This window comes from Balaenoptera musculus, chromosome 17 (assembly GCF_009873245.2).
Source record: "Balaenoptera musculus isolate JJ_BM4_2016_0621 chromosome 17, mBalMus1.pri.v3, whole genome shotgun sequence".
In the NCBI taxonomy this organism is placed as follows: domain Eukaryota; kingdom Metazoa; phylum Chordata; class Mammalia; order Artiodactyla; family Balaenopteridae; genus Balaenoptera; species Balaenoptera musculus.
This window is the reverse complement of record NC_045801.1, coordinates 68,069,018-68,083,847: the sequence shown is the minus strand read 5'-3', so window position 1 is coordinate 68,083,847 and position 14,830 is coordinate 68,069,018. Positions and strand designations below refer to the sequence as shown.

Below are 14,830 nucleotides of genomic sequence, written 5' to 3'. Positions count from 1 at the left end.
TGTCTTTCAGGTATAGATATGTTATGCTTTTTCAACTGTGTATTAATTTTATTTTAGTTTCACCATTTTTTTTCTCTCTTTACTTTTTATCTGGTCTTTAGATTCTAATCTCAGCCTTCTTCTGAGTTTAACCTCTAGAGTTCCATATTTAGCACATTTTTTTCAAGATTTGAATTTATTAGCAAAGTCTTTATTCTTTAACCTTTACGTTTTCTAAGCACTGGCTAATGGTATGTTTCTGCAAAATTTCCCTTTCAAGGTCATATGCAAACACAGAGCTCTCCTTTTGCTCGGGGAAATATTTTTGGTGAGCCTCCAACTGAACTTCAGATTAAACAGCAGGAATTATACAAGAATTTTCTTCGTTTTCAGGTGAAATGCTTACTTGATCACAGTTTCAAAGTTTCATAAGAGTTTTTTAAAAAAAATTATTTTTGGCTGCGTTGGGTCTTTGTTGCAGTGCACGGGCTTCTCATTGCGGTGGCTTCTCTTGTTGCGGAGCACGGGCTCTAGGCGCGCAGGCTTCAGTAGTTGTGGCATGCAGCCTCAGTAGTTGTGGCTCACAGGCTCTAGAGCACAGGCTCAGTAGTTGTGGCGCAAGGGCTTAGTTGCTCCGTGGCATGTGGGGTCTTCCCAGACCAGGGCTTGAACCCTTGTCTCCTGCATTGGCAGGTGGATTCTTAACCACTGTGCCACCAGGGAAGTCCCCATAAGAGTTTTAATAAACTAAACTTGCAAAGATTTAATCCACAAGATAAAGAATAAATTCTAAAATACCATGAGGTTACTAAAATATCTAATTTATATAAGATATAAATTACATTATATTATTATTTAATTTATATTATTATACTATTCTACTTATGTCTGAAAAGTGAATAGGCAGACATGTTAGGTATACCAGGTGACTTAAATTTTATTAAATCATTAAGTGTTAAAGAATGCTGAAATTTCTAAAACTGAAACACTTAAAATGTTCACCTATTAGGCATAGAATGAATCTTTCTAGATGCTTGCATGTGTTAGTAGAAAGTAATTAGTTTTTTGTAAGTGATTTGATATTCTTGACTCAGTTGTATAGTTTGTAAATAAATAAATATTAAATGTAATCACATTTTGCAATTATTTGCCTCATTTATGTATATAAGCAAATAATATTTAAAGTACTAGAAATTGCCCAAAGGAAGATACTTGAGCATCAGGTGTTTATTAAACAAACAGATTTATTGAACTCTCATACTGTGGCCACCCTTGGGATGGAGCCTGAGGTGAGTGAGAGGCCTGCTCATAGCGGGCTCACAATATTTTCTCTCCTTACCTCCCTCCCCTCCATACCCACACTTACATCCCAGTGTCAGATTAATCCTGTGGCCACGTTAATCTTCCTTTGATATGACTTCTCATGTTTTTCTTCTTTATTCAAAACCTGGCAGTAGCTTTTCTTTTCTACAGAAAATGTCCATATTCTTTATTCTGACACTTCTGGCTCTCCAGTCTAATCCCAACCTCTTAAACAAATTCTTCTTACAGAGATTCTATTCAGACATGCCATCTTTCTGATCCTAATTATTGTGGACTTTTAAGGCAGTGACATAATGGATGTAGTCTTACGGATGATTGATCAGGCATTACTGTTGAGGATGTATTTTTGGAGGATTTTAAAAGACTGGAAGCAGGGGTGTTTTACTAGAGTGGTGACGGTAGAAATGGATGGAAAGACCTTTCTAAGGATCGACAGAATGAATAGAGATATTGACTGTAAGAGCGTAGCATCAGAGATCCCAAGGATACTGGCCACTCGAGTCAGGTAGCAACAGATTGAGGGTCACAGAGTCACCTTTTGAACTTGAAGGACCCTCTGGTATATTGCCCATAATGATAGCAAGTCAAAATTATGTAGTTCCTATTATACTTACTGAGTGTTAGCATGGTCTAGGGTAGAATTCAGGGAAAAATAAGTCTTGCCATTTTGTAGCCTATTATTATTTATAAGATAGTTTTATGTATAGTATCTTATTAAACCTCAGTACTCTCTGAGGAAGTTATTACTCTTTTTATTTTATGACCAACTAAAACACAGGATGAGGCTCACCTTTGGTGGCAGAGCTTGCAAGTTGTGAGGCCGGTGCTTGAACCCAAGTCTCCTGACTTTAAGTATCATATCTAGAGGTACTACAGTTATGTTTCTAGCTCTAGGAAGTCTTTCCTCTGGGGAAAAACTACTAGTAGTGGGGGAAACTTTGACTGTATTAGTTTCAGAATAACTTCAACCTTCACTTCTCCCACCGTATAAAATGGTGGTTTATGTATTTTTCTTTTTAGCAGCCTCTTAAAAATTCCCTTTTTGCCCCCAAACAAAATCTAATCCAGAACTCTATGAAAATGTAAAATAGCTAAATGGTATTTATTATTAATATCAACAATATAGTGTCAGACAAAAAAATCCCCAAACTTAAGTGTTAAAAGAAATGTTATAAAATGTTTAAATCTGTGCACAAAGATGGCAAAGGAAGCCTCAGCTCCATGTCTGCATAAATAAGTTATACCATTAGTTTAAGTTAGTGTAGCAGAAGTCTTCATGTGGTTAAAATTTGGTAAATAACACATGTGAGTGTTTAGATGTCATTTTTAATTGCAGCTTTAAAAATAATTAACAAGTTTAATAAAATATTTGCAGGACCCTTGAAGCACTTTTGTATTATATGTTTTGAAAACCACTGACCTGGATGACAGCTTTTCTCTTTCCATTGAACTTCTGTGTGGCATTTTTGTTGGAATGATATTTCTGTGGATTCATTAGGTGTGAGATCCATTTATGATTGTGACCCATTAATGGAGAATTGACTTTGTCATTGTGATTTTTTTTTCATGGAGGAGGAAAAAGGGGGAACTGAGTATTAAATGTGAGGTTTTGTTGTATGGATCATAAATGATGTTTCCTCTAGGGCTATTGTAATTGAAGAAGTGATTACATACACACCACTTAGTATTAAATATTAGGATTGTACATATTTAATAGTGCTGTGAGAAAGAAATGTTGGAAAAAGCCCTAGCATGTAAAATCATGGCACATATAAGAAGACTACAGTTCTTATAGCTCAAAAGTTTGTCAGCACTAAATATAGCAACCTTGAAGCTAGAGGAAATGCAGACAAGAACTATAAAAATAATATGAATAGTCATAATCAATCCATACTTAAGAGGGACGAAAATCTATTGATATCCTTAAACCAGCATCATGAATACCCAGTACCCGTGCTGTCATTCTTCTCTATCTCATTCATGGAGGATGTAGGCTATCTGTTAAGGTCCTCTTCCTTTCAGATGTTAGACTCTGTCTTAGAATATTCCCCCAGAATACTCAGCACTGCAGGCCCCAGGTGGCATTCAAACAAAACTTAGTTATGAATTCTTGTGGCCAAAATCCTCTTTTACCTTGCCAGTAGATAGGAAAGGAGAAAGGCCATTCTAGGGAAGGGATTCCTACTTAAAGAGTGATTGCTAAAATATTTCACTGTTGTTTTAGGATACTAATCACGCCAAGGAACTTTGAGACGTAATAGTAGCAGTCATTATAGAATAATATAATCATGAATTATTTACTAAGTACCTTCTACATAGGAGGAACTTTTATGTTTTTTTACATACCTTGTTTCATTTCAATTCTTTTGAGTACTACCTTGAGGTATAGACGTTAATAACTCTTTTTACCAGATGACAAAACTGAACAAGAAAGTTTCTTAAGGTCACACAGTCTGATGGAGCTGGAATTTTACTCAGAGCTCTTAACATTACATCATGTGGCCTCCCTAATAAAATATAGGAAACTGAAAAATTTAGGAACTTATTTTTACTTACAAAAAGAGGGCACAAATGTTGATAATAGGGTAAATTAAGTGGTATTCTAACTTTTCAATAGTTTCACAGAGTAATAACTAGGTTTAATTCTTTAGATTGAGGAAAAGAAACAAAGAGAAGAAGCAGAACGAGAGAGATTGAGAATTGCCGAAGAAAAAGAAGAAAAACGGCTTGCAGAACAGAGAGCACGAATTCAGCAAGAGTATGAAGAGGAACAGGAAAAGAAAAGGGAGAAAGAGGAAGAGGTGCATTTTTACCTACTGTATTTTTCTACTTAGTCTGAAAGTGAACTCCTTATTTTGACTTGAAAAGATATTTATTACTTACAAAGGAGAACAGATCCATATCCATTTGTTAGATGCTATTTTATAAAAATGAAAGACTAAATTAAGAAAAGAGATAAATGATGACTTTTTTTACAGACGAAAAATAGTTTAGGCCGACTAGGATGTTATAATAGATGCCTAATATTTTATTGTTAAGCAGACAATTTTTTTATTTAAAGAACACTATATCATCTGTACCTTCAATTTTATCTCTTTATTTCAAACAAATATGAACTATAGAACGTGTGTATGGAGTGTATATTTTTCTCTTTATTTTAAAGCAAAGGCTGAAAAATGAAGAGCTTATTCGGTTAGCTGAAGAAAGACGAAAAGAAGCAGAAAGAAAGAAGAAAGAAGAGGAAGAAAAACATAACCTACAACTTCAGCACTACTATGAAAGAGAAAATATAATTGGTGAAGAAACAAAGGTAAGTTTCAGACAAAAATGTCTATGGAACCTGTAGTTCAACCCCCTTTCATTGTGAGAGTAGTGGAGTAGTTAGCAAAAGGGAGAAAGCAGAGAAGGTGCTTTTGTCTCTCCTTTCGTCATAGTACTTTTTCTGGGTGCAGTGCACTGAACTTCCTGTACTAGATGATGTCACTGTGCTGCGTTGTATTTTCCCTGCTATGAACAGAATAGGCTTACTTTCTGTTGCCATTCTTGGTCTTGTTCCCATAGTCCATAGACTAGCACCCTCCAAACTGTTCATGACAAGATTGAAGGTGTTTGGAAACTTTTGTAGCAATTTGTCAATGTAATTTTATGTCTGTTGCATCTATAAAATAGTTGGGCTTGAATTGTGTAACATCTTTTAAAAGTTTTTATTTATCTAGTACAGTTGACCTTTGAACAATGCAGGGATTAATCTGTGTGTGTGTAATTTATAGTTGGCCCTCCATACCTGCAGTTCCTACACATCTGCGCATTCAACCAGTCACTGACTACAGTACTGTAGTGTTTGACGAAAAAAATATCTCTGTATAAGTGGACCTGTGCGGTTCAAACCCATGTTGTTCAAGGGTCAACTGTAATTCAGTCTTACTCTGTTTTACACATCTGTCCACAATGGATTGGAAATTAAAAAAGAAACTTGTGGCTCACCACAGACTGGTTTGAAGTCCATGCCTCTGAGATGGGGGTCGATGTTCACGCTTAGGCACGTGAGTCAAAGTTATTAGACAGGCGTTTTCTCTCTAGAAAGCCAGTAGGCCCTTATGAAAATCCAGTTCACACCCTTGCTCATATTTCAAAGCTATATTTAAAATTTTGTTTGTATAGTATCACTAGGGACTTATTAAAATGTGTCTTCCTGGTCTCATGTACAACGTATCTGATTTACTAAGTGTGATTTAGTAACCCTTAGGGGTTTGGATGCAGTTGGCCTGTGAACCACACCTTGAAAAACCCTATGTCTTGTACGTTTAGCCCAATTTAATTTTTAAAAAATTGTTTTCAGAAACTTAGATTTATACAGACATGATTTCTTGTAAGTAGAATTGACAAAAAGATTACTTTTAACCAGTGTGCTCCTTGGGTGTATTTATGATGTGATTTGCTACATCATTCAATGTGTAACCTACTGTAGGTAACATGAGCCATTTCTGGTGCAAATGCACTCTCTGGGTTTCTCACCCCAGGGTTTTATGATGATAGAAATAAGTATTCACAATTTGAGTTTGCTGAAATGTTGTTTAAAAGGGAATTTATAGGGGCTTCCCTGGTGGCGCAGTGGTTAAGAATCTGCCTGCCAGTGCAGGAGAAACGGGTTTAATCCCTGGTCCGGGAAGATCCCACATGCCACGGAGCAACTAAGCCCGTGCGCCACAACTACTGAGCCTGTGCTCTAGAGCCTGTGAGCCACAACTACTGAGCCCACGTGCCACAACTACTGAAGCCCGTGCACCTAGAGCACGTGCTCTGCAGCAAGAGAAGCCACCGCAATGAGAAGCCCGCGCACCACAACCAAGAGTAGCCCCCGCTCGCAGCAACTAGAGAAAGCCCACGCGCAGCAACGAAGACCCAACGCAGCCATAAATAAATAAATAAAAAGGGAATTTATGAGTCAGATCTATATTTTTTGTTTTATTTTCAGTGTTGCAGGAACATTAGGCAGTATCCTTCATTTTTAGGATATATATAGTTGCTCATCCTTTTAAAGTATCATTTAAATGTCATATTCATATTTCTAATTGATAAAGTTTGTTTTTTAGAGCAGTGTTTGGTATAGCAAAATTGAGCGGAAAGCGGAGAATATTTTATTGTAAAATTGATTATTTGAGAATGAAGGTTGTTAGTTTCTCACAGTTGTATTTCTGCCACTTTCTTATTATGTCTAAGAAAAAAAGCTATTTCTTAGGAATATGTAATTTTATGACTGTTATAGTTTAATTGTGAAGTACCATAAAGTTTTATACCAGCTTTGTTCCATTTAATGCATTCTGCCCTCAATTCTGAAATTATCATTGCTAGCTGTCATTTTTTAATTTATGTAGGCCTGATATATATTTTTGTCTACTCTTAGTTTTTACTTTTGTGTTTTGCATTTTAAATTTTTTAGTCTGTATATTTATTTAGTTTGTTAAAATTTGTTTTTTTAATCCTAATCTGAGAGTTATACTATCATAACCAATATATTTGATCATATTAATTGAATTTCTGACTTTTTTGTTTTTGCTTCCTTGACAGTTACTTGTCTGTTTTTTTTGTTTTTTTACATTATGTGGACTATGCTTTCTTTGCTTCATTCTCTACAGTCCTTTAGAAGGTTTAATTTGTCTTTATAATTTTACCTGTGGTCACCTAGAGTTTTTTTTTTAAACTTTGTCATATATTTCTAATTTTATCAAAGTCACTAGTGAAAGTAATATTTGATTTTTTTTTTTTTTTTTTTAGTATTTATTATTTATTTATTTGTGGCTATGTTGGATCTTCGTTTCTGTGCGAGGGCTTTCTCTAGTTGCGGCAAGCTGGGGCCACTCTTCATCGCGGTGCGCGGGCCTCTCACTATCGCGGCCTCTCTTGTTGCGGAGCACAGGCTCCAGACGCGCAGGCTCAGTAATTGCGGCTCACGGGCCCAGCTGCTCCGCGGCATGTGGGATCTTCCCAGACCAGGGCTCAAACCCGTGTCCCCTGCATTGGCAGGCAGATTCTCAACCACTGCACCACCAGGGAAGCCCAATATTTGATTTTGTACTGTGCAAAATGAACAATTTAACATCCACATTTATAAACATACATTTATATTTTTATCCAGATAATTCTTATTATATTTTGTTGGGAATTTTTATGTTTTCAGCATTTTGATTTTAATATGAAGTTGGGAACTATTAGCTTTATTACACTGTAACCTGAAACCCTGTTTTATTTCCTTATGGAGACATAGAAACTCTATCATGATCCGTGATGCTCTTGGTGACAAGGGATCTAGATTTTAGAGATGTGTGTATGTATATATACACATACATGTTGGGGTGTTTGTATATATACATACACACATAGACATACGTTGGGGTGTGTGTGTGTGTGTGTATATATATATATTTATTTTCTCCCCCTCAGCGCTTGAGACAGCCTTCTCCTGTAGTTCCTGCTCTTCAGAACAAGATTGCAAGCAAACTCCAAAGACCTCCTTCAGTTGACAGCATTATAACTTCCTTTATTCAAGTATATACTCTTTCTTTTGATTTATTCATCTTCGCTAAGTTATTTTGGATTGCGGGTATTGAATGAGATTTTCTTATTCATCTTACTTAGCTAGATTACATTTTTCACATCTGAAATATAGATGATGTTTACATTGATTTGTCTGTTGCTTCAGTTATAAATGATAATACTTGGTGCCCCAAAGTTTAAATTCTTTTGACAAATCATAATTTAGCAAGTGGTACTTGTCCAGGCCCCTCAGGAAGGCCTTTTCTTTGGTAATATGTCTTCTCGCTAGCTGTAGTTATGCTAATAAAGTCCCTTATACTTCAGACTGAGCTATACTCAGAAAAGCGCCGGGAAAATGTTCCAGAAGGGTTGATCCTTGAGTTGACTCTTGAGGAATGAGTAGGGATTTGCTATAGAGAGGAGGAGGAAGAGGGACTTGCAGCATATGCAGAATCATGGAGGGACTGCAAGCCAAGTGGCACGCATGGAGAACACATGGTTTGGTCTGGCCTGCGACACCTCACCAAATGGCAGAGGAGGTGAAGGCTGGAATGTATGCAGGGTGTTGTAGGGAGTGCTAAGGGGTTTGACTTTATTCCATAGGCCAGTGGATATTAAACAGGCTTTTTACCAGAATAGACAAAGAAACATATTAGAATGTCGTCCTCAAGCCCACCCTCTGAGATCTGATTTGGTAGGTCTGTGGTAATGTATGGGAATTCATGGTAATATTTTAAATAGGAGAATGACATGGCCATGTTTGTCTTGCATAATGTTCTCTCAGGCAGTGGTGGCGTGGAGATATATTATGGAGGCTGGGCAAGACTGTAAACATGGAGAAAAGTTAAGATGCTTTTGCAGAAGTCCAGATGTGACTTTGAGGACCTAAATGAAGGCAGTGACATTAAGAACTAAGAAGGGGTGACAACTTCAAGATATATTTATGAGATACAGATCGTGCTATTGACTGTGTGTGACGGGTAGGAGTCAGTGACAACTGTCAGGTTTCTGGTGAGGGTTATATAGAGTAGGCAGTTGAAACTACAGGTTGTGGCCAAGGAAGGCGCTCTGCACTGGATTTGTAGTTTTGGAAACTACTAACATTATTGCTTGTCTAATTAGTATGATTGTCTAGGATGTGTTCACGGGAAGTTAAGAGGGCTGAGGATGGAACAATAGGGAATTAACCAACATATAAGAAGCAGAGCAAGGAAATAGAGAGAGTGGCAATGATATCAGTTGCTACTGGCCAAGTAAAATAAGGGCTTAAAATGCCCATCAAATGCATCACTGAGGGATCACTTGGTAGGAGAAGCAAAGGCTGTGTAGTGAGGAGTGAATGGGAATAAGGAAGCAAACACCATATGCACTGCACATACTATTTTTTAAAGAACGGCTATGAAGGAAGAGAATGGACAATAGTGAATGATGAAGGGTGAGATAAGTTTTTTAAAAAATGGAGAGATTCTTAAGCACAGGCTGTTAGGAAGGTGGTTGGAGAGAGGAAGAGGGTGGACAAAACCCAGTAATTGATGGAGGAGCTGAGAGTCACTTATCAGATACAGAGTACAGGCAAAGGGATTCTCTTTGGATGGGGCACGGCCTCTCCCACTGCAGTGGGAAGAAAAAATAAATGTGGGTAAGTTTACAGATAGAGTGGTGGGGAGTTTGGTTTCTCTTACATATAGTTACTTCAAAATAATTCCTCTTTTAAAGCTTCTGAGTAGGGAAGACATACTGAGTGTATCTTTGTTGTGATTGTTAAATAGGAAAGTTCCGTGTCCAGGGCACAGTCTCCTCCGGTACCTGCCAGGAAAAATCAGCTTCGTGCAGAAGGTAGAGTTGACTATTCAACCTGTAATCTAGACTATTTCTCTTTTTAACTTTTTATTTTGAAAAATAGACTCACAAAATATCGTGAAACAGTATAGAGAGGTGCTGTGCACCCTCCCCCCAGCTTCCCTCAGTCGTGCAATATCACAACCAGGAAATTGGCATTGGCATACTCCACAGACTTTCATCAGGTTTCACAGTTTTCACATGCAGTAATTTATGTGTTTGTGTGTGTGTGTAGTTCTGTGCATTTTTATCATGTGTAAGTTGTGTAGCCACCACACAATCAAGGTACAGAACTGTCCATCACCACATAGGAACTCCATTGTGCTGCCCCTTTATAGTTACACCTCCCTGCCCACCCCCCCCCAAGAATGTTTCTTGCCATTTGAAATTCCTGTATTATCAGAAATGTGTTTGTGGGTCTTAATGATGTTCATAAATATGATCTATATATATAAAGCATTAAAAATAACTTTCATAAAAATGTCACTCTGAGCATTTTAGCTTTATGATAAGTCAGGTTATGTTTAATATTTAACCTTTTATTCGTATACATGTCTTATTTTTCACTTATCAATGTGAATTTGCAGAGGAGAAAAAAAATGTAATTATGGAATTATCAGAAATGAGAAAGCAGCTTCGTAGTGAAGAGCGGCGTCTGCAGGGGCGGTTGCTGCACATGGACAGTGAAGACGAAGTTCATATAAGGCAAGTTTAGAATTGCACTTTTTGTTTGTTCTTGTGTTTTTTTCTGTCAGGATAAGGAATCGGAACATATCCAATAATTCTACAGTTTTGGAACAGGATTAATTATCTTTATCATAAAGCCACATCTGTTAGAATTTTGCATGCTTGAAAAAAGTTTTTAACGGATTATTGGTGAAATTGTAATGACTGAAATAGCCTTTCCCTCCCCCCCAAAAGAAATCTAGCTAAATAATTATAGTCTAGTGGAGGGACTCAGTATAACTAATTCAAAATAGTGTATGATTTTTTTAGTGTGTTTGCAGTATGTGGTAGGTTTTCTTTCTTTTCTTTTTTGGCAGAACAGCTCTTTCTTTAATTAGCTAATGTGCTATTTAATTCACATTCTTCAATTTTATGTAGGTAACATTGCCTTCATAAAACATTTCTTCACAATTGTAAAATCTATTCACTGTGAAAATATGGGATATTAATGAATATTGATTTAACCTAATATAAAATATTTAAGCAGAGAATTTTAATTGTCCTTCCGTACTGCCAGTAATATATTTATGGCAATGGTGATGACAGTGGTGGTGTTGATAGACGGAAGAAAGAAAAAAAAGAAGAAAGAAGTAGCACTTTCTTGAAGGCAAACCAAAAGTGTTATCCCTAACCATGGTATCTTTAATAGGATTAGTGAAAAATCAGTATTGGGAACAGGCCATTCTTCAAGCTCTATCTTTAAGATAGTTTGCCTCACTACAGAGAAATCACTGAGTGAAAGATAATTGACTAAATTGGGACTCATGTACAGAAGGCAGACGGATGCAGAAGTTCCTTTGTAAGCTAATCTAAGTGATAAGGAGGCCCAAGATAGGAAAGAGATGGTTGAAACAAGACTAGAAGAACACATAGACTAGACAATTATAAAAACAATCTCCTTACTTTCCCTTTCTCGGTCTTCTAAAAAGTCAGGCATAGAAACTTGGTCCTTGAGAGGAAAATGATAATAGGAATGGAAAATTTCAGAGATGGAATAGCCATAGACAGTTACTTTTTAAAATTATTTTTTACATTTTCTGTCAGCAGTGTATTGTTTTCTGAAATACTTATTTTCCAGCAAAATAACTTAACAGACTACCAAACATTTCTGATCATTTTTGCCAAAAGGACTCATAAATTTTCTAAAGCAATATTCTTCAAACTGCAGGTTGCAGTCTTTTAGTAGGTTGTAAAATCAATGCAGCGGGTAACTACCACATTTTCTTTAAAGGGTGTTTATCTAAAAAAAAATAAATCGTTTATTTCGGCATAATTTTAGGTTATAGAAAAGTTGCAGACATAGTATAGAGAGTTTCCATACACCCCTCACCTAGTTCTCCCTATTGTTAACATCTTACATTCCCAGAATATGTTTGTCACAACTAAGAACCTGACATTGGAACATTACTACAAACTAAATTCCAGACTTTATGGATTTCTCCAGTTTTTCCATCAGTGTCCTTTTTCTGTTCCAGGATTTAGTCAGTACAGGGTACCACACTGCATTTAGTTGTCGCATCTCCTAGTCTCCTCTGTTCCGGGACAGTTTTTCGGTCTTTCCTGTTTTTCATGATTGTGACAGTCTAGAGGGTCTTGGCCAACTATCCTGTAGAATGTCCCCCAGTCTACATTTGTCTGACGTTTTCTCACGATTAGGCTGGGGTTAAGGGGTTTTGGAAAGAACAGCACAGGGTAGCCTTCTCATCACATCATATCGGCGGGTATGTGACATCCATATGATAGCGCTGGAATCACTAAGCTTGCCACACTGGCAAGAATTGAGAGGTGGTGGGGATAAGCTCCATCTCCTGGAGAGGGGTTATCTCCATATATTATTTAGAATTCTTCTGTAAGAAAGATTTGTCCCTTCTCCTCTCTTTATTTAGTTATTCAGCCATTTATTTATATCACTGTTGTTTCATGTATATTTATTTTGTACTTTGGGTTATAATGTCATTTGTAACATTATAACATTACAGTATTATGTTATTTATGTTGTTGCTCAAGTTGTTGCATCTTTGGCCATTGGGAGCTCTTTCATGTTGGCTCCTGTGTCTCTTTGACGTGTCCCATCCTTTTGTTTCTTAAGCACTTTTTTACTTTCTGTTACTGCAAGATGCTCCAAGCTCATCTTGTATATTCCCTGTCCCCTGCCCTGGAATCAGCCATTTCTCCAAGGAGTCCTGGTTCCTCTTGGAGAATGGTATTTAGAAACCAAGCTCTCGATGGGCAGAGCTAGATAATATATGTACATATACTAAGTCATAAACATTATCTGTAATTGTTCCTGTGTCTATCAATTTGTGTACACGTTAAATTCATACTGATATTTCTGACTGTAATCCAGGATGTGGTAGGATTTTAATGTAGCATGTTAACCTGCCTGATTATGCTTTGCTTAGATTTTTGTTGGCATTCTCTAGGCATGTTCTGGCTAAGTAAACAAGGTGAGGAAATTTCAAGATACAGACTGGCTAGGTAATGGAATGTTAACCCAAGGTGGTAATTTTCAACAGAGAATTCTTCCATAGTAGGTCAACTACTTCTTAGTAATAGAGAGGTCAGTATAGTTTTTCTGTATTTGCTTTCAAGATGTTATAAATGCCTTAACTTTTGCAGCTTGCCATATTCCAAACATGCATATTCAATTAAATCTAATGGATCATTGACTTTTTATTTGTTTTCTTTATTTTCATTCATAAACTGAAGACTGTGCTCTCTTTTGGCAAACCAATGTAAGAAAGAGAAGCCAGGCAGCTTTTCAGTTTTCTCATTTGCAAATCTTACACAATAATTTCCACCCCATGAGATTCTAGTGAAGAATAAATAAACGTATGTATTTGAAAGTACTTTGTAAATTCTGTGTACTAACTTAAGTTAGATAATATATGTTAGAATTACCATCATTTAGCAAGAATTGGTTAAATACATTTAAGTTCGGTGTAGTGTTCAGTATGTATTGTGATCAGAGACATCTCAGTGTTGGTCCTTTATTCCAGTTTTATAAATAGTTTCACAAAAAGAATCTCTTATTCATTAATTAATTCACCATATTATTGAATTCCTAATATGTGCTAGGCACCCCCAGCTCACATGCAAAGAAGAGCTAATAACCTAATTCCTAACTGAACAGCCTACTTAACTATTAGCGTTAATGGTATACAGGAGTCCAATTTAATGGCCTCCTAGAAGCCTTTTTAGTATTTGTTTTGCATTTTAATGAATCTCTGTTGCAGTTCCTATCCCCCTAGGTGGTTCACTATTAGAGGTCTATGTCAGCCTTGACAAGGTAATTTTGTGGCTTTGGTGAAACCTTCCCCACAAAAGGAAACCCCAGGAGAGCAGGGGGGATTGCCTGTGGGGATCCCAACTCTTCCCATCTAGGTGCTTAGGGAAGATTTAGTGAATAAAGACATGAAGGCAGGAGTCTGGCAAACTTCTAGCTTAGAGCTACATTTTAAAAAATAGAGGGGGCCCACCTAGGGCTGAAGGAAACAGCAGCAAATACTTTATTTTCAGGGCTGGAGATACCATCCCCCATCCCTGTTCTCTATTATCATCACTCCCCCAAAGTCCTAGTAGAAAACTCCCTTACTAAGCTACCTGCCTATTTTGCTAACTTCCTAGGTTAACAAAGGAAGAAATACTCTTCCAGAAATAGAGTATTAATTAACTAATTAGGTATCAAGTTCCCGGAAAGCCCACTGTAAAATTAGTGTTGGGGGACTGTGGATAATACCTATTATATTGGGCAGCAAATTTATGCTGTATTTCTCTGTATAATTTCTGTTTTAGACTGAGGGGAAGGTAACATTTATTGAGACCCAGTACATGTCAAGTACTATGCAGGGTACTTTACAATATATAATTTCATTTAATTTCATGCTCACAACAAGACTAAAAGGGTAGACATTATCTGCATCTTACAGATGGTGCAGTCAAACTTCTAGTAAGTAGCAAAGTTGGTCTTTGAATCTTGGTTTCTTTGACCAAAGACTAATCTTTCTACTACACGAACATTTTAAGGTAAAGCTAACTCATTCTGTTCTTCCAATAAGATACTTTGCTTCTGAGCATTTTGAAAGATTACAGTGACCTTATAAATACCCTGTTTTTTTAATACAAGGAATTGAAATAACAGCTAGTAGAATAAATTTTTATAATATATTGTGGTGAAAGATGCCAGATTTCTTGTACAGGGAGTTAAATGGCAACTCAGATTTTCTTCCCAGAAGACACTTTTATCATAATTTGTCATTTTCTACAGGAAAAGAGAAAGGAATCCCATGGATGTATTTGACATGGCCAGACATCGGTTACAGGCTCCAGTCAGAAGACAGTCACCTAAGGGCCTAGACACTACTACTTTTCAGAATATTCATGACTTTAATGAGCTGAAAGATAGAGGTGAGTAGAATGCTGCTATTTT

General features: G+C 36.7%; 1 protein-coding gene across 4 annotated transcripts in view; it reads left to right on the top strand.

Annotated features, from left to right (window-relative positions):
- The window catches only part of CSPP1 (centrosome and spindle pole associated protein 1), a 121,089-nt gene that overhangs the window by 83,913 nt on the left and 22,346 nt on the right, over positions 1-14,830 (top strand). For all 4 annotated transcript variants that reach the window (XM_036830410.1, XM_036830414.1, XM_036830411.1 and 1 more), the window contains 7 exons: positions 260-372; positions 3,954-4,103; positions 4,466-4,612; positions 7,744-7,848; positions 9,606-9,672; positions 10,263-10,380; positions 14,669-14,808. In XM_036830410.1, coding sequence (XP_036686305.1) covers positions 260-372; positions 3,954-4,103; positions 4,466-4,612; positions 7,744-7,848; positions 9,606-9,672; positions 10,263-10,380; positions 14,669-14,808 — 840 coding nt within the window. The remainder of the gene's footprint in view (positions 1-259; positions 373-3,953; positions 4,104-4,465; positions 4,613-7,743; positions 7,849-9,605; positions 9,673-10,262; positions 10,381-14,668; positions 14,809-14,830) is intronic.